General features: G+C 41.4%; 2 protein-coding genes across 2 annotated transcripts; both read right to left on the reverse strand.

Annotated features, from left to right (window-relative positions):
• Positions 1-1,039: 1,039 nt before the first annotated feature.
• On the reverse strand, positions 1,040-5,720 carry LOC130376793 (uncharacterized). The gene is made up of 4 exons (XM_056583680.1): positions 4,516-5,720; positions 4,216-4,371; positions 4,025-4,117; positions 1,040-1,651 (listed from the first exon to the last, which is right to left on the reverse strand). Exons 1-4 carry the CDS (start codon positions 5,560-5,562, stop codon positions 1,337-1,339), a joined length of 1,611 nt encoding a protein of 536 aa, XP_056439655.1. The 5' UTR covers positions 5,563-5,720; the 3' UTR covers positions 1,040-1,336.
• A 21-nt stretch (positions 5,721-5,741) lies between these two features.
• LOC130376783 (uncharacterized) lies at positions 5,742-9,430 on the reverse strand. Its single transcript, XM_056583658.1, has 2 exons — positions 9,406-9,430; positions 5,742-8,779 (listed from the first exon to the last, which is right to left on the reverse strand). Exon 2 carries the CDS (start codon positions 8,764-8,766, stop codon positions 6,067-6,069), a length of 2,700 nt encoding a protein of 899 aa, XP_056439633.1. The 5' UTR covers positions 8,767-8,779; positions 9,406-9,430; the 3' UTR covers positions 5,742-6,066.
• Positions 9,431-19,660: the final 10,230 nt, after the last annotated feature.

A 19,660-nucleotide genomic window follows, 5' to 3' on the forward strand; every position in this document is an offset into this window, starting at 1 on the left:
ATAATGTTAATATTTTCATTCAACTAATTTGCATCTTGTTGAATTTATTTGTTTGTACTTCATTGAACCAACATGATTTTATCATGCCACCTAAATTCCACGTAAACAAATCATGTTATGTCAGCGAACCTTAATCATGTTATTTGAACACATTGTACATGTGTAGGTTGAACATAATGTTAATATTTTCATTCAACTAATTTGCATCTTGTTGAATTTATTTGTTTGTACTTCATTGAACCAACATGATTTTATCATGCCACCTAAATTCCACGTAAACAAATCATGTTATGTCAGCGAACCTTAATCATGTTATTTGAACATAATTGTAATATTTAAATTAAACTAATTTGCAGGTTTTTTTGATCAAATCAATTTCAATGTATTATATTATTGGTCAAACAACTTAGTCCAACATAATTTCACCTTGTTGTAGTAATTCATGTGGGGTTTGTCAGTTTAACTAATGTTGATCTTGCAAGTGTTTCTTTCATTCCTAGTACAAGAATGTATTGTATACGAACAAATGTGCATAATAGATAGCATACAAATTCAAATTTTACAATTTTATTCAACATTTGGTCTGAAAAACCGATGTAATGCAGGTGCACACACACACGCAATTTTTTTTACCCAAATGCATGTACACGCAGGTACACACACGCAGACGCAGGCACGCAGACGCACACAAAAAAAAACGCAGGTACATACACGCAGCTACGCACACGCAAGTACGCACACGCACAAAAAAAAACGCAGGTACACACACGCAGGTACACACGCGCAGGTACACACGCGCAGGCACGCACGCAGACGCAGGCACGCATACGCAGGCACGCAGACGCACACACAAAAAAAACCGCAGGTACACACACGCAGGTACACACACGCAGGTACGCACACGCAGGCACGCACGCAGACGCAGGCACGCATACGCAGGCACGCAGACGCACACACACAAAAAAAACACGCAGGTACACACACGCAGGTACGCACACGCAGGCACGCACACGCAGGCGCAGGCACGCAGACGCACACACAAAAAAAAACGCAGGTACACACACACGCAGGTACACACACGCAGGTACGCACACGCAGGCACGCACGCAGACGCAGGCACGCATACGCAGGCATGCAGACGCACACACAAAAAAAACGCAGGTACACACACGCAGGCACGCACGCAGACGCAGGCACGCATACGCAGGCACGCACACACACACACACACCATCAAAAAAAGATTCTCTGCTCAACAAACATGAAAGACCCTCTGAACTAGTTTTAAACTTATAAAAATAAAAAAAAATCTCCACAGACTGTCTATCTGGAGGGAATTCAGTCCATCAGCTTATTTTTTAGGAACTGTGCCTTTGAGGACAGCCTCTGCCCATCCAGATTGAGAAGAATTTTCTGTACCACTTCGAATGTACACTTGAGGTCTGCTGGGTAGGTTAAGTTAAGGCAGTAAATCAGTCCAAATAAAAGCACGAAGGCCATCCCGATGTTGCCAAGATCGCTGATCACCTCCTCTCCCTCGATGAGGACGCCAACGTCCTCTAGTTCGTCTCCAGGCTCCGCGCCTTCCCTTTTCATTGCATAGACTCCCAGCACAGTTTGTGCCTTGCAGGCGCTGACCTCGGTGTCTGTGTTCTGTGGGATATAATATGTACATCGTTTTATTTGTGCTTGAATTTATGAGTTCAAACCAGCTCTGCACAAAATAGATAAAAATTATCAATATTGTATTAAAACTAAAACTACGTTATGTCTGTCATGAAACAAACAATTTCTATTTGTATTAGTTTCAAATGTATGTTTTGCCACTTAAAAGATGTAGTGCGTTAGAACACGTATTTTGGCACATCTAGTCGTAATGATATAGAGGTCAACGCTCCCCTGCTAACCCCAAACTTGAACCACGACATGGAGGAGAAAGGGATTGTTGGCGGCGAATGTCTCCCGCTTGAGCCCCGCTGAGGGACCACCGCCGGAGGCGGAGGTGCATAAGCGCTGCCCGGCCAAGATCCCTTTCTCCTCCTTGTCGTGGTTCATGTTCTTGAGGGAGTCAAAGCCAAAGTTCCTTCCCCCCCAATTCATTCTCAACCTTGGCTGAGATAACCCCCAATACGAGTCTCGTTGTAGAAATACCAGAGACGAGAGTCCGACGTGTTATGCGCCATCACACCAACAGCAGAACGGTTATCCAAATAACAAGGAAGTGTACAACACTTGCGTTACAGTCCTGGAGCTCTATATCTAAATAATATAATACATAGATATCTATAACATATAACATATTGTGTGCGCCTCCAGACGATATTATGATGATACTCTGGTTCTTCCACTTTCACATCAACCTGAAGTCGACTGAACCACGCGCTGCCTGCTGCCGGCTGCCGGGCGATGGTGCCTCGCGGCAACCGGCGGCATGTCGCAGTTCATGTACTTCAGCGAGTCAAACCAAAGTTCCTTTCCCCCAATTCCTTCTCAACCATGGCTCAGATAACCCCCACGACAGTCTTGTTCTGGAAATACAAGACACGTCAAAGAACCGACAAGAAACACTTGCGTTACAGTGTGTGTATTCACACACACACATGTGGCGCTCGCACGGTCGAATCTCATTGGCGGGCCAACGTCTCTGGGCGGGCCAGGCAGAGTAAGGGGAGGAGCTGAGATTCCTGATGACGTCATGAGCACAGACATCAGTGATGTTGATAGGTTTTCAATGTAGTGAGTCCCCGGGACCCACAGGTGGCGAGTTGGGTGGGTCCCTGAGAAATTCAATGGGTCCCGACTCCCCAGTTTAAAAAATGTGTTTCTTTTTTATTATTATTCTATATCTTAAATTAAATGTATATAAATGAACGTGTATGGAGGCAGAAGTAGGTACAGGCAATGTTGAGGTACTCTCTCTAGGCTGATCAGAGTCAGGGAGGAGTGCAGAGGTAGTGGGGACAGAAAATGCAGCTGCAATAGTTTGCTGACCTGCAATAGGTTTCATCTTTTTCTTTGGTGGCATTTTTGCGTTCTCTCTTCTCTGCCTGTTTCTCGAGAAAAACGGGATCTCGTTGGAAGCGCGATGTATGCGCAGGCGCCGTTTGGGCATAACAATATGGCGGCTGCCGTTCAATGTAGTTTATCACCACCACCGGATTATGTTTCATTTATTTCATTACAGCACGTCCCCTAAATGTTACAACATAATCGACACGAATGAGCACAGCATCGAGCAGGGGAAACGTGGGTTTATTTACTTTGAAGTTCGTATTTTTAATTGTTGAAATGAAATCAGCGGTGACGAGCTAGTTGTTTTGGTAGCGGCTAAATTAGCATGTCGCGATACTTTGTACAGGGGATCACGTCTGCGCCGAGTAGATGCGCAGAGGGTTGAAACAGCGCTTGTCCGGTCTGCTCACAAGGTTTCTTTGGCCAGTTACTGTGATTAAACACGAGTTGTTTAATGTTCACAATGTATCGTTTTTCATGGGGAAAATGAGATGCGTCCCCGGGACGCATGGATAGTGAGTTTAGTGTGTCCTTTCAGATTTTAATGTTGTCAGGGACGCAGGACGCGTACCTAGCAACATCACTGAAATCAGCGCGCTTGAGCCTCCGTTTTTTCAAAGGCGAGCAGAACAGCTAGTGCTAGTTTTACACCAAACGCAAGTTTTAGCCACTGGGGGACCATAGGCAGGCTAGGGGAACTCATATTTATGTTAGAAAACCTCCCAAAGTGAGATTTTCATGTCATGGGACCTTTAAGTGATGAGGTGAAGATGTATTTATGGAAGTATATGGAAGGCTCATTCTAACATCATACAAATAAAACCTTTTATTTAAGAGATTATATACTTATTAAGCCAAGTATTTTTCGGGAAAAACACCAATTCCTCTACACAATGCACCTTTATATGTATCACACTTGGTTACTCCTAGAATTTATCATATAAAGCGAATAAATATTGTTTATTTCCAACTTGTTTACAGCCTCTTAAATCAAACATTGTGTATGTAACTCACCATATAATCCTTGAATAATTTATCTGGGTCTTCGTTCAGGTAGACGAACAAGGACTTGAGGACACATGCACGTTTTGTTTCAATTGTGTCGTCCTGAGGGAAGAAAAATAAACTTGAGACAATATTCCATCTTTTTGTTAATACTCTTATAGCACAGGGACAAGAGGCATAATCAACTCTTTAATACAAACCTTGGAAATGTCCATGATGAGATGGCTCATTTTTCTTCCTTGCACTCCACCCTTGCCCTGAAATAACTCCATCAGGCGGGGAGTGTACCGGTCAAGAGCAGCAAAGAATGTTGAGATAAGAGGTACAGTTGATATGCGATGGAACTCCTTATTGATCTGGAAATACAATAATGCACATGTCACTTACCCTTTCAGAACCAACACAAAAATGAACAATGACCCATTAGTTGTTTAATCACCATCAGTGGAGAGAAAAAGGAACTGCTAATAATAAAACCTCAGTACACATAAGACAAGCACCTCTTTCGCATTGAACAGAGCTGGCCATCTGCTCTTGACGTCTGTAACCAAGGGCTCTCCTTCAAGGATTTCCTGCCTCCTGTATGAGAATGTGTTCTCCATTTTCAATGTCACAACAAAGTCATTGTTCCTCTTCTTATTTTCTGAAAGCAGTGCGACTCTTTCCTTCTCAAGACTCTCAGTGGTTTCTCCTTTTGGATGCTGCGGACAGTAATTCACTTCCGCCCTTCTAGGCTTTTTGACATTCAGCGCTGCCGAACGCTTGTCTTGGTTCTTGTTCTTGAGGGAATTGATTGTTACCTCAGAGTATCCCAGGCCTCTCAGCTTGGACCGGAAGTTTGCCATTTTGTATTTTAGGCTTATCTTCCACCCGTAGCAGCCATTGAAGGATCCTTGCTCCCTCAAACATGGATGCTTTTTCACAAGTGCTTCTGCAACTTCATTCAAATCGTAGTCAGTGGGATAGGCTTTGAATTTGAGAATTTCTTCTGACAGGCGTTCCAGGATGTGAGATTTAAGCTTTGGTTGGAGGCTAAGGTGAGACCCTCTTGCGCTGTATTCAGCATCAGCTTTTTCGAGCTGTAGTTCAGACTCATAATTAAATTGAGGGATAGAGAAAACACTCGGCCAAGACCTCTGCCGTGCAGAGGGTGAAGACGATGCTGATGAAGCTGATGAAGCAGGCTCGGTATTTTCCGTCTCAACAGAGGAAAATGAGGCATCAAGGTGCTCAACAGAGGAAAATGAGGCATCAAGGTGCTCAACAGGTACTAGCTGGAGCGTAATTGATTCTTCTGCAGAAGAATTATGCAAATAGACCACCTTTAAGGTGGCTTTGTTGTCAATTTCCGCGATCGCTGAAAGATTAATAAATTCCATCCCAAAATCGGCGTCCTGATATTGTAGACGAAAGTCCTGGTCCAATCCAAAATTTTGCTTTAACGTCTTTATCAATTCCTCGATGGAGTCTGGTCTCCCTGCTGGCAGAACGATTTTTCGGGCATCGTCTTCACCCAGGATGACCCTCAGTATCATAGGTTGGGTCATTATGGAGACCTGAAAACGCAAACAAAAAGGTTGAATTTGGCACAATAGGCACTTTTTGTACAAACTGTGTGATGGCTTGTGATGTTTATTTGACAGGTACAATGCACAGGTCCTTAGCAGTACCAGCAAGACAGTCCTTAGCAAGACACTTAACCCTAATTGCTCCTGACGAGCTGGCTGTCGCCTTGCATGGTTAACTCTGCCGTCGGTGTGTCAATGTGTGTTAACCAATGTAAGTCGCTTTGGATAAAAGCGTCTGCTAAATGCCCTAAATGTAAATGTAAACACCATCAATAAAATCCCAACATTAGGAAACCACTAAACCAGACTTCACAAAATGAAAGTTTAAGTCAGCTTATGGAGAAGGCTCGTCTTTTTGTTTGGCAAATACAGGGAAGGTGAGAAGAAATGTATTGATTTTGACTTCACCTTGAAGATAACAGTCTATGATGAGAACATGATTGGGTTGATTGTGGGTGTGAATACTTACAAACATTACTCCCATTATCCGTGCAAGTTAGTGTGTCTCTTCAGAGAAACCAGACGCAGGCATCCCACTGAATAGGCAGCTAACGGGTAGTCATCGAGTAGTTCCCCATGCTCAATCAGAGCCACCTCTCTCACATGTGACGTGTCCAATTCAAAAGCTCGAAAATGCTCTCTATACCAACTAGAGAACTTTTTTACAATAAAATGTATCTTGCCTTGCAAAATACAAATCTGCAGAATTTCAGCTAACTCGGGCAGACCAAATAATTGCCCATGGACAAGAATCATTCCTTTGTTGTAATTCATTCCATTGTATGAAGCAAAGTTTGTAATGTGGACATCAGTCTCATCTGGTAATCTTTGCTTAATAGCAGCTGCAATGTCACCTTGCAAAACATCCACGGGTACTGATGAGACACTTGTTACCGACAAAGGTGTCCTATGGTGAAGACAGTGCAAGTCAGAGGCAATTGCAAGCTGATGTTTTCTTGCAAGAGTGAGAGATATGTTTTTGAAACAGTTGGTATGGCGAGCAATCTGTTTGAAGACACTATGTTTTGCCTCGAATCTCATAGTCCATGCATGGACAAGAGGGCCAAATTGGCGAATCAGAGCAGGATAGTGCTCCAAAAAATGATGTTTAGGGAGAAGACGGTTGTTGGGAAAAAGGTCTTGGTATCTCAGGCGATGTTCATCAATTTTGAACTCGAGGTAAGCTATTGACTCATCAGAGTGGACAGGGGCTACAACAAGCTCCACTATGTCCTTTAGATCCAAAACAACATGCCATACAGGTTCATCCTCCGGAACAAGTGGACCAATGATCAGAGGCAACAATCGAAGCAGAGCCCAATTCTCGTGTGCATTTCCACCAATGCTTTTTTTTACCGAGAAAGTCTGTGGTATTGCAGCAGGACGATTTGTTTTATCTGCCCATTTATATTCAAAAGTTTTGATCAAATTGTTAAGTTTTTCTAAAGTGAAATACTTTTTTGAAATCAAAAGAGAAAAACAATGAGCTAGCTCTACAGGTATAATGCCCTCAAAAAGATCATGGGCAAGATCTGGAGGATAACCTGCAGTAAGATGAAAATGTGACAGAGCCTTGCTCAGAACACATTCACGTTTAACACCACAGTATGCACTTGCCTTTTCCAGTGCACACTTTAAGTGTGCATCATGAAGTTCCAGCGTTCTGCGCTCAAAACGACCAGCTGTCAATGACTGAATTTCTGTTTTCTTAGCTGTACAGAATCTACAGATGTATTCACCAGAGAAACTTTCTACAAAACCTGCCAGGCCATGGGCACCTAGGTTATCAGCTATTACGCAACTCACAGTGCCTTTGATACACTTATTCAATTGACTGATGAACAAACCATGCTCCTCCAGAATTACCAGATCTTTCAAAAGTGGATCCAAAACTTCTTTGAAACCGAATTTCCTCAAATCGTCACTTTTACAAAGAACAGCTAAATAAATTGATGAGAGAGCAGAATGAGAGCCAGGCGGCAAATTGTCCAAAACCCAATACACCCCACAAAGCTTGTGCTTTTTGCGAGAGGTCCCAAGAGGATTACAAACCTCAAATTCGTCGATGTAAAGTTTTATGGAAAATCTCAACTCATCAACAGCTAGAAAGCTATTTGTTTTGTAATTTTCACCATCTCGAAAAGACCTGTAAACTCGTTGATCACCATGCAAAGCTTCTCTATTTATTTGAGCTGTGTGTTCTTCAATCACTTTATTCACTATTTTATTGTGACTCAGTACTTCCTGCAATAACTGTAATAATGGGACATATTGAAATGACCTCCTTTGTTCCACAGATAAAATATACTCGGTCGCTTCAACAACTCTAAAATGAACCTTGTAATATTTTTTTCTTTTATAGGATGTGGCAAGAGGGCCAGACCTTTCAAAACTTTTAGAGACAGGGTTAGAGACGAATACAGAATTAGCAAGTTCTTCGACAACTGCCGGACCAATATTGAGGTTATGGCTCTTGAAGATTTCTGTAATTGTATGCTTTGTGACAGGTACACTAGCTGAACTTAGAAAATGCAACTCTTCCAGTAACTCATCCACACCTTTTGCAGGAATATGAAATATATGTTCTAATTTTAACAATATTGCTGCTATTTTCCGCTCAATAACTTCTGGCAGATTTTCCACAGCTCCAATTTCCTTTACTGTCACTGTCTCAGCCTCAACTTCATCAAATGACACATCAGCTGGATAGCCAGTCCCAACACCGTCAGAGGCAACCGGTCCTTCAACGGGGTTCACAAACTTAATCACACTGGTTTTAAAATCTTGCAGTGTGTGTGGATGATGCTTTCTCTTTTTGTGAGTGTTAAATGTACTATTAATATTGGTTTGGAAAGAGCATCCAAGAAAAACACAACCAACCGTCTCACAACTTCGCAGATGTGTCCCAATGTGAACAAAAAAATCCCTCTCAGTAGAGAGGTCACTACGTCCGCATACCTCACATTTAAATGTTACTGAATTCAACGCAGTCTGTGTAGGTTGGAATGAATGAGCTTTATAGACATGGGTTCGGAGTCCAGTCCACGTTCTGAATGTGCAAGGACAATTTACATATATGCATTGATATTGTTGGCCTCTCCCATAATGATGATGTAGTTTATAATGTTTCAGTAATTTGTACCTGCTAATCTCTCTGGTTACACAATGTCTGCACTGCCACATAGAGGTCAGGTCACTGTAACAAAAAAAATAAAAATAAAGATTAGCAAATAATTCATATGCAACATGTCAAGGGAATGTGATCTTGATAAATAAATAAATAAATAAATAAGCAGGATATTTATTATGATGAAAAAGGACAGTACTTTGCATCTCCCCCACACATGCATGCCACACAACACGTTAATGGCTGTTTTAGTGTTGTTTTTTTTGTTAAATAAGTGAGACTCAATATTGTTATTTCAAGCATCATTAAAACATTTAAGATATGATCATAGACAACATGCAAACTACATTTCCTCACATGAAATAGCAAGCTACAGGTAAGCACTTTAACACATCTTCTGAGCGAAGAATCTAGGAATTTTGCAAGTGGACTTTTTATTTTAGCTTATATATTGATGCAGGTGATGAATTTGTATTAACAGCACAATGTAGTATCAAATGTTGAACAGATAAAACTGAAGGAACTCTGTTAACAGCAAGGCCTTATAAAAAAAATGTGAGCAAATACTCATAAGGCAACCTCAGGAATGAGTAAATTCAGTTTGCAAAAATTATTTAACACTGATATCAGCTTAATGTTATGTTTATTTATCTTTGTACAAATGGATAAACAATCTGATACAAATATTAACTTACCATGTGAGGCTAAAGGTATCAGCAGACAAAAATTTGAGCAGGGGGACAGCTACTTTTCTGATGTATTTCTGGTGAAAAAAAAAGAAAGATGAACAGTTTTAAAATGTTATAAACATGGCATCTGCCCGAATGCCAGACCGTCGCTGGCTCTAATATATATATTATCGCGCTGGAGGCAACGCAACTGAAGATGAGAGATGAGACGCGACTAAAATGTTGGTGGTGCTATTTGGACATTCAAAATGCATATTTTCCAATCATTACCCTCCCGTAAGGTTCTTATGCAACGGAAACATGAAACAACGTTCACTCCTCCAGTAAATAGGACGGACCTTAGCTACAGAGGCGGGCCGTCAGGGCCAGCAAAGCCTTCTCTGCTGGACTAGAACCTTTCAGAACAATACATTATTTTTATTAAATATATAATTGATACCTTTTAATATATATATATATATATATATATATTTATTTATTTATTTATTTTTTCATTCTATTTTAATAAGTTTGTTCACATAAGTCTAAATACGTATTTATTTATTTTTCCTTCAGTTGTGTTGCCTCCAGCACGATAATATATACCGTATATTAGCGCCAGCGACGGACTGGACGGTCTGGCATTCGGGCAGATGCCATAGGGGCCGCGGCCTCCCGTGGGCCGGCCAATCATGCTTGTCGGGTTTGCGCGGCCGCTTCGTCGCAAAATAGATAGAATGAAAAAATATATATATATTCAAAAGGTATCAATTATCTGTCTAATAAAAATAATGTATTGTTCTGAAAGGTTCTAGTCCAGCAGAGAAGGCTTTGCTAGCCCTGACGGCCCGCCTCTGTAGCTAAGATCCAACGTGTCATTAACGCAACGAAATTAACACTGATGCACACGTGCACTAACACCATGGCTATGACCATGTGCTAGCACTCCCCCACTACCCATGCACACGTGCGCTAGCAACATGGCTATGACTATGTGGTGGCACTCCCCGCTACCAATGCACACGGTGGTGGTTGTATACACATACATTGCCATTTCTTTCAATACGAAGCACGAAAATCAACTTTGAGAATACTCGGGTGGTCCATGGGTGTAAATTATAGAAACCTAGCAAGGCGGAGTTGAGCTACTTACCGCTAACTAGGAAACGAGTGACAGAGAAAACTTGGGAAATGTATCATAAGGGCTAATAAGTACAATTTAACACTCACACGGTTAAATAATATATATTCGTGATTATAGATATGAATTACTTACCTCGTAAATTGAAGGATGCTATACGATAAATATGGAGCAAGTGCTAGTCGTCCGTATCAGTCCGTGTCATCCGGTCGGTCAAGGGCGGGAACGAGCATGCGCAATAGCTCACAGTACAACAGTCATTGTCTTGATTAATCCACTTCTCATTGGATTGATATATATGTTTCTGATTGATCTGCATTTTCTTCAAATCAGCTATTATGAACAAGAATGAATCATGTAATGACGAAAAACATGTTTCAATCATTTCATGTTAACATAATTCTAGCTTGCTAATCAAACACATGCCCTAGTTCATTTTTTTGAGTGTAGGACTAAGCGTAATCTGCGTAATCACTTACATGTTACACTTTAACTGTGCTCCCGGTTGTGGATTGAGGTAGGGTGTCTAGAGCCACGTCTTGTATGGATAATCACTGTCACCCAGCAAGTGACACCCAACTGGTACATCTCAAAAAGCTGCCTCAGACCGCTCACCATTAAAATGCGCGCATCATGGGTAGCTGAAGATCCAGGCCACTTTGCAACAACATCCAGTAGGCTATGTTAAAATTTGCATCAAAAACAACCTGCGTGTTGATGGAATGCACTTTCTTCCTATTGACGAACACGTCCTCGTCTTTTGATCTCGCAATTTTTTTTATGTGCGTCCCGTCAATAGCACCGACCACACCGGGCATACATGCAATTGCCATGAAGTTGGCTTTGATCCTGTGTAATTGTTGAATGTCCAAAGGAAAGTTTATGGCACGGCTGACTGATGGTTGCGATAATTTTAAATCGTCGGCATTGCAAAGTTGCATTTCCCCTGTTGCTAAATAACGTAGTGTGGCCAAACATTTTATTTCGGGACTAATCTGATTATTCCTGTTAGTCGGGGATGTTATTGCATCGCACATTAACTCCACAATAAGTTGAATACCCTAACATTTCGTCTCGCAGGCATTTTAAGATTCTTTGTGAATAGGTCTTACCGAGTTAGGAGTCCTCTTGGGGACTTTTAAGCTCTCCTAGACTTAGGTGCTTCTTTTAGTCCTAAAATACTTTGTGAATTGCTCTTAGTGAAAAAAGTTAGGAGTCCTAAATTTAAGAGTGACACGCCCATTATTTGTAGGAGTTACTCCTAAATTCGCCAGTTAGGACCTACTTTTAGCCCTAAGATCCTTTGTGAATACGGCCCCTGGTCTAGAGTGTTCCTCTTACAATGAGTAGCCTCTTTCACATGTTGAGACAGTTCAAATGTGTCCAAAATGGTAAAAAGTTACCAGTTCTAACTAGACTGCCAAAGTCTGTGGAGATGCTAGACAATAATTCTGTGAAGTCATCGAAAAAATTTGCAGAGTATGTGGGTGGCCTGTAAATAATTAATAGGAGAACACTGGGGGAGCATTTCAATACAGCACAAAGGAGGTATTCGAATGATGGAAAATCACCAAATAACATCTGTTTCCAGCAGCAACCCTTCCACCTCTTTTTCTAGATCTACATGCATCTAAAAGGTTATAGTTGGGAGCTGTCTCTATCAGAACGGTTGCACTGTTATTTTGTTCCAGCCATGTTTCAGTAAAAAACATAAAATCCAGTTTAGAGGTGGTAATATAATCATTAACTGATGAAGAGAAAGTTCTCTCACGGACACGTCGGACAGCGAAATATTTGATTTAATCTTAAAGCATGATCATGGGAAAAGTAGTGGCAGCAAAAGTTACCAAGAACACATTCGATGAAACAATAGGTGAACAACATTCTTATAGGGAACGTTTCCATTGTGGGTAGGGAGTGGGAGTGACCTAAGGCCAAGTTAATTTGCAATACAACGGGTGGTTATTGGACATGTCTGCAGGTTTGCAAGACATGGTGGCTGTAAATAGTTTACACAACAAAGAAGTCAGTCGATTGGCCTGGTCACAAAACCAGACTTACTGGTTCCAGTGGGAACTTGAATACGAATTAACTTAACCTCTCTCAGTTTTAAGAGAGGAAGGGATTTGTTTTAAGTTACAGGGAGAATGTATACAGTTTCTTCTAATGTAATAATTATATAAACAAGGTTAATATAATTTGTATGTGATTGTATATTTATAGTTATGATTGATATTTCCACGACAGTTCCTCCCTTTTTGATCATAAGATCAACACTTATTACAGGTAGTATATTATGGCACAGGATTACAAATGATGGTGAAACAAGTTAAAACACAGAATAATAGGAACAAAATTCAAAGAAATTAGTAAAAATCAATCATTAATAAAGTAATCAATATGTACATTTGTAAAATTTTGCAAATTCAAAGAAATTAGTAAAAGTAAATGATCAATATGTACATTAGTAAAATTTATGTCGAGCTGTTAGGTCAGTCATTTTTCATTTGGTAACTCTTCATTGGAGTAAGTGGCCCATTCTTGGTGGTGTTGAAGTAGGTTTGAGCTGCAGCAAGTGGGCTTGCAAACTGGTTGTGTGATGATGTGGTTAGCTGGGGTTCCGCTATGGTTGGGAGTCGGTCGTTGTTGCTGGTGGTTGCGTTGCATTGGTCTGCTGGGCTCATCAGGAGTATTATGCAGATCGCGGTAGAGGTGGTCCATTCGAGGTGTTGGTGTTTTCCTCTTCTGGAGGTGCTGGGCGGCATCGGCTTGCATGGATCCATTCTGGTTTTCCTTGGAGTTTGACTGCAGCCCTCGTGGTCAGTTACACCTGGATTGGTCCTTGCCATCTGGGGAGGAGAACATTTGGGTTAAGTGACTTTAACATGATCATATCACTAGGATAAAAACCATGGGTAGGGCTGTCAGATGGTATTGGAATGGAGAAAAACGCTGAGCACAGATCAATTACTGTGTAATGTGTGGAATCTGAAGGGATTGATGACAGTATTGTATGTGTGTCTGGTACTATGGGTGTGATAGGAACAACGCAATTGTGGACTGCTCTCAAATCTTGTACAAATCTCTATTCATCTGGTCTCCCTGGCTTCGGGAGGGGCAATATGGGTGTGTTACAAGGACTAGTAGTTGTTTCCTTTAGAATACCTTGAGATAAAAGAGAAGTTATTACCGGCTGAATTCTATCTAATGCTTCGGGGGACAAACGATATTGTCGAGTACAAGTCAAAGTAGCATCTGACTTTAATGTAACTTTAAGAGATGGTGAAGAGGTTACAAATCCTGCATGATTTTTATGCATGGCCCATAGTTTAGATGGTACCTGCGATAAACTCTGGGGTGAACTGTAACAGGAGAGGTGGGAGAGATTAAAAACTTCTGTTCCAATGGGACATGTGATATAATAGTGGGAACCGGCTTTTATATTGTTTCACTCATCGAAATGCCAGCAATACCAACCGTTTTCAATGTTTAGTTACTTTCTTGTAAAACACCAGTTTTGTTAATAGCTGATACTGTAGCACCAGAATCGACAAGAAATTCAAAATGGTTTTGTCCTACCTGCACGGAGCATTTTGGATTTTCGGTGGGGGTGGAAGACAGTTGAAGAAGCGTTGCCTGGATCCTTGTTTCCTTTTCCAAGGGGTCCTAGTAATGATTATACTCACCTGGGCGTTGTAGTGGGTTCTTCATGGTGTGGGGGGCGCGGACTGGTTCCGTGGGCGGGGCCGACGGTTTGGCCTCGTCTCTGTGTTTCTTTCTGCAATATTTCTCCCGATGACCTATCTTTTTGCAGTAAAAACATCTGGAGGGTTCTTTAACGAGTTGACGTTGGCTCCATACACAAAGTGTAGCGAGGGCGGTTTTGTCTTTTATGTTGTTTTGGGCTGTTTTAATAGCGTCTACTTCTGCGGCTGTTAACTCTATTTCAGTCATTAATTTATCAACATGTTCTGCATTACTAGTTGCTGTTTTGTTCAACAGAGTTGTTCTACACACTTCTGTCCAATCTGGGTTGATTTGCATCGTTATTTTGAAAATGTTAGACGCGATTTCTGGAGTTACTTCTTGTTTAACTGGTTTCGGTATTGGGTGTCGTTTTGCCGTGCGAATCCATGCATCTAAACAATTCTGTGTGTAATTAAAATCCCAATTCGGATCTGGTCCAGACGTTATTGTTTCTTTTAATTCTTGTAGTTTGCAAGAATCAAAAGAACCACCTATTGGCCAACAGCCATCTGTCCATTCGTACACATCATAAGTAAATGGAAAGACCGAGTATATGCCTTCTTCCCTCAAGACTATATCTGCGGGGGATCTTGGTGGCACTATAGGATCGTTTTTTTTCTTACCATAGCGAGTTCTTACCACGTCCGCTCTTTTTTTTATTTGCTTAGATACCGTTATTGTCACCTTAGCGTCCCGTTTTGATGAATGGGCGCTCATTTTACTCTTTATGACTGTGGGAGTCAGACGTTCTTTTGGAAAGAAAACACAAACAAATTAATACGAATAAAGGAATACACACACAGCTGATACAACAGATAGGGATATACGAAACAAAATACAATCACTTTTGTTATAGTTTTACGTCATGAATTCTTTAATGCTAAAAGTAGGCTATGTTAATGTTATTTAATAATTTTAAAACATGTGGAACTCAACGTAAATGGAGACTACAGATCTGTTTGATAAAGAAACAAAGAAATGTTATCTAACTGAATGATATTAATATATTTTGTACAAATTTGTAAATCAGAGTAAAGTCAATGTCTCAAAGGAGCCCGATTTATTTATTTCTATGTTAGTTTCAGGGTACTCACTCGTGGTTTATCAATCAAACCTGTTTGAAGAATAAACTTTTGTGGAGTTGAATTGTCCTCTGGCTCTCGATCAGTGTCCTGAACTGCTACGTTTTTCGGGTATTCGTTCCTTGGGCATTGCTATTTATCTGAAAAAAAAAATCTATACGATCTCTCAGATCATATTAATACAGCTCAGCAGTAAATCTATTACAATCGCATTCAAATACATTTCGAATTTCGGGACGGCGTAAAACTGCTTCTCCAGCGCTGTGGAAAGAAGAAGGGTCTACAAGAGGTTGTAGACAACATGAAAGCAAAGCATGGAAAGAAAGGATAGAAATACGGCGCGAAAAATACATAACATAACAATTGGGATGAGACACAACGATGTTCTTTATATATTTTTTCTTTTCACAACCGAGGGGGGCCTATTCCCTCAGTTGTTTCAGTGCCATACTTACCTGCTGGCACTGTTTGCGTCCGTAAAGGCCGGACGTTATTTTTCTATTATATTTAGTTTTACCACTCGTCCACTTTTCTGAAAAAAGATAAGTTTAGTAACATGACAAGAAAAGTTGAACAGTGGTTAAATCAAATTTTTCGCCGTCGTTGGTGTCTTTAGGTTGGGAGGCTCCTCTATTTTATGTACATTTCATTCAGGTTCAAACAACATGAGGCCACTCAATTCATCCTACTTGGTTTTCCTGCGGGTGCAATCATCAGCCCTATTTGAAATAGATCTCTGTCTATTCATCATACCTTTGAACCGTTTCTGTCAGTGCAGAAACGGTGCAAAGGTCCGGGTCAAAATTAAATAACTTCTTCCCGTGGGTGCAATTATCAGCCCTATTTGAAATAGATCTCTATCTATTCATCATACCAGTGAAAGGTCTGTCAGTACAGAAACGTTCAAAGGTCCGAGGTCAGAATTGCATAACTTCCGAGGGACGTACATTACCCATTCATGTGAGGTCCAAGCAAATGCATTCACTGGTTGGCCGTATGTGGGGTCCCAAACTGTTTTATTACTGGGCTTACTGAATGGGTTCTACTTGGGATGCACATTCATTTGTAACACACCAACGTAACTCTTGTAATGTACGTAGTTCTTAGGAGGGTTGCTACCCTTACTGAGAGTAATCAAAACGTTCTCCGCCAACATTCCTGCATTGGTCACATAACAAGAGTTAATCTGCAGAGCGAAATCTTGCTAACGATTCGCACGGCACAAGCTTTCCATTCGTAGTAACAGTCTACTACTGGCCGATCATTGATGCCTACGTAGTACGGATTATCAATTCGTAGGGATTCCTAATTCTTGGATATTTTAGCAAAAAATATCAGACAGAGCCTCCGCCTAAATAAGAATTTAAATGAAACCTCATGCTTTTAGATCGATTTTCCCGTGGGTGCAATCATCAGCCCTATTTGAAATAGATCTCTGTCTATTCATCATACCTTTGAACCGTTTCTGTCAGTGCAGAAACGGTGCAAAGGTCCGGGTCAAAATTAAATAACTTCTTCCCGTGGGTGCAATTATCAGCCCTATTTGAAATAGATCTCTATCTATTCATCATACCAAAGGCAGGCAACTATGTCCACTTATCCACTCTTTAGCTGAATAGTTGTTTTAGTGCTAATCGCCTCCAAAGGTCCAGGTCAGATCCTAATCAAATGTGTTTATCTATTTTCCAAATTCCGGATCCCGTCAGAGGGTCAGAATGGCAAGATAGTCATTCAAAAGAAACATAACTTACCAGTCTGATGATCTCATATTGGGATCCTGCCGACAACGCCATTTGATGAAGAGAAAGTTCTCTCACGGACACGTCGGACAGCGAAATATTTGATTTAATCTTAAAGCATGATCATGGGAAAAGTACCGGCAGCAAAGTTTACCAAGAACACATTCGACGAGACAATAGATTCACAAGATTCTTATAGGGAACATTAACATTGTGGGAAGGAAGTGGGAGTGACCTTAGGACAAGTCAATTTGTAATACAATGGGTGGGTATTGGACATGTCTACAGAATTGTCTCTAAACGAGTTTACACAACAAAGAAGTCAGTCGATTGGCCTGGTCACAAAACCAGACTTCCTGGCTCCAGTGGGAGCTTGAATACGAATTAACTTAAGTTACAGGGAGAATGTATACAGTTCCTTAGAATGTAATAATTATATAAACAAGGTTAATATAATTTGTATGTGATTGTATATTTATAGTTATGATTGATATTTCCACGACATTAACTAAAAATGATTAGTTATTAAGAGACCTAACATTAAGTAGACCCATCCTGATGGGGTTGTTGATAGGCTTTAAGGTTGTTTTTGTTTTGGAGGCAATAGGTATGAGATTTGTGAGGTTAGCAGTGTGTCTAAATTTCCCTTTGTTTACTCTCTTAGTGGTTACAGCAGGAATGCAAAAGTTGCCAGGTTTTGACGTAGGCAACCTTGGGTTCAGCAGATTATGCGAAGCTTCCTTTATACTGTGTCTACGGCTGAACCCTTTTCTGTCTCAGTAATACTCAGGACTACTATCAGTACAGGGGGGGGGGGGCTGGGGCTCCCTACGCTTGGGTGTTATCAGCCTGTGGCCAGGACGTGGCGATGCTATCATTGACACAGTTGCAAGTTTGATGCCAACATATTCCAGTTTCTTAAATTCAGCTGAAAAATCGCAAAGGGAGGAGACAGTGGCGCTGGAGTTGTTGTTGTGGCTATGGGAGAGATGAGGCTGGAGGTCATCATCGATGGGGGAGTGCAGAGGTGGGGGGTGGCCGTTCCTCGCCAAGCCAGCATCAGCGATGGGGGAAGGCACGGTGTCCATGGTGTCGGGCAGGCTGTTGTCTCTCATCAAGGTCTGTGGTTTGTCTGCTATCGGTGTGTCAGATAGTGGCAGAGTAGATGTGTTGGGGAGGCTGTAGTCTCGCTTCTTCTCAACCTGTGCTCTGACTGTGGCCTGTGCGTCAGACCTTGGAGATTTGTGGGAGAGCGAGAAGAGAAGATGGTCCCTTAACAGTTTTGAGCCTAACCTGTTTGGGTGTAGGCCATCTGCTCTGAAAAGATATTTGCAAGTTGAAATTGTCAATAAAGCCCCTTCCTCTTTCATTGCAGACTCTGGAAAGCCATTTCTTCAGTGCAAGTAGACGACTGAATCTGTTTATTCCCCTGTCAACTGCTGGTATGGGTCCACTGATGAATGACTTAATGGGCCCTATTTTAACGGTCTGAAACGCAAGTGGGAAGCGCAAAGCGCAAGTAGCTTTGTGGGCGGTTCTACGGCGTTATCGCTATTTTACAGGCGGATAAATGACACTTGCGTCGCGGCGCAAGTGTCAAAAGGGTTGGTCTGAAGCAGCCTAGTTACCCGTAGGTGTGGTTTGGGCGTAACGTCCAACAAACCAATGAGAGTGCCAGCTCCCATCCCCTTTAAGAGCCATGAGCGCATTTGAATCGGACGAGTTGATATTTTGACAGCGCGTCTGCTGTCTCCGATGAGACAGATGCACATGAATATCAAACTGCAAATGGCTCAGTTTATTGCCAAATAATATGGCCTAATTCACACATGGAATAAGGGGTTTTCTTCCACAACTTCAGAAATACTGAGTCCTCAAATAAATTTCGGCAAAGAAAACGTATATGATATAACATATGATATGCGGTAACTGTGGTTCTATTTAATGATATACGCAATACATTATAAACATTGTTTCTTATCAGTATTGTATGCTATCCTAATATGCATGTGTCCCCGCGGTAATAGACATTGCCATTAATTGTATCATGCGTTACATGTTTAGTTTGCGTGTGTTTAAACAGAGCACACACGCGCGCCCGCATTCATTCATTCTTTTTAACACTCACTCGCGGTAAAACAATGTTTTTCACGATCAAATACTCATCAATCCTAAAAGTTATGGGCATGTAGGCCTACACGATGTCTCTGTAAAGAAAATATGTGTTTGCTGTACGGTGTTTGCAGATGCATTGATTTAAAAGTACAACTTATTACCGCTGCATCAGCTGTTCTTTCCCAAATAATTTACCAAGAATGTGCGGCTAGGTAGATGGGAGAAGCAAAGTGTATGCGCGAGGTGCACAAGCAATCCGTATGCATCGCATGCGCATGTATGCATGCGCCCTTAAAATAGCATCTGAACAACGTGCCACTGACTTTAAACCAGGTATTTCCTGGTCAGTAGCGCAATGGTATTCAGAAACGGCAAAATACCGTTTGCGCTAGAACACGCCTCCTCCTTCCGCCGAACCGCCCCTTGGGGCGCATGATCAATCCCTAATTTACCGGCGA

The sequence above is a fragment of the Gadus chalcogrammus genome, chromosome 23 (genome assembly GCF_026213295.1).
Source record: "Gadus chalcogrammus isolate NIFS_2021 chromosome 23, NIFS_Gcha_1.0, whole genome shotgun sequence".
Lineage (NCBI taxonomy): Eukaryota > Metazoa > Chordata > Actinopteri > Gadiformes > Gadidae > Gadus > Gadus chalcogrammus.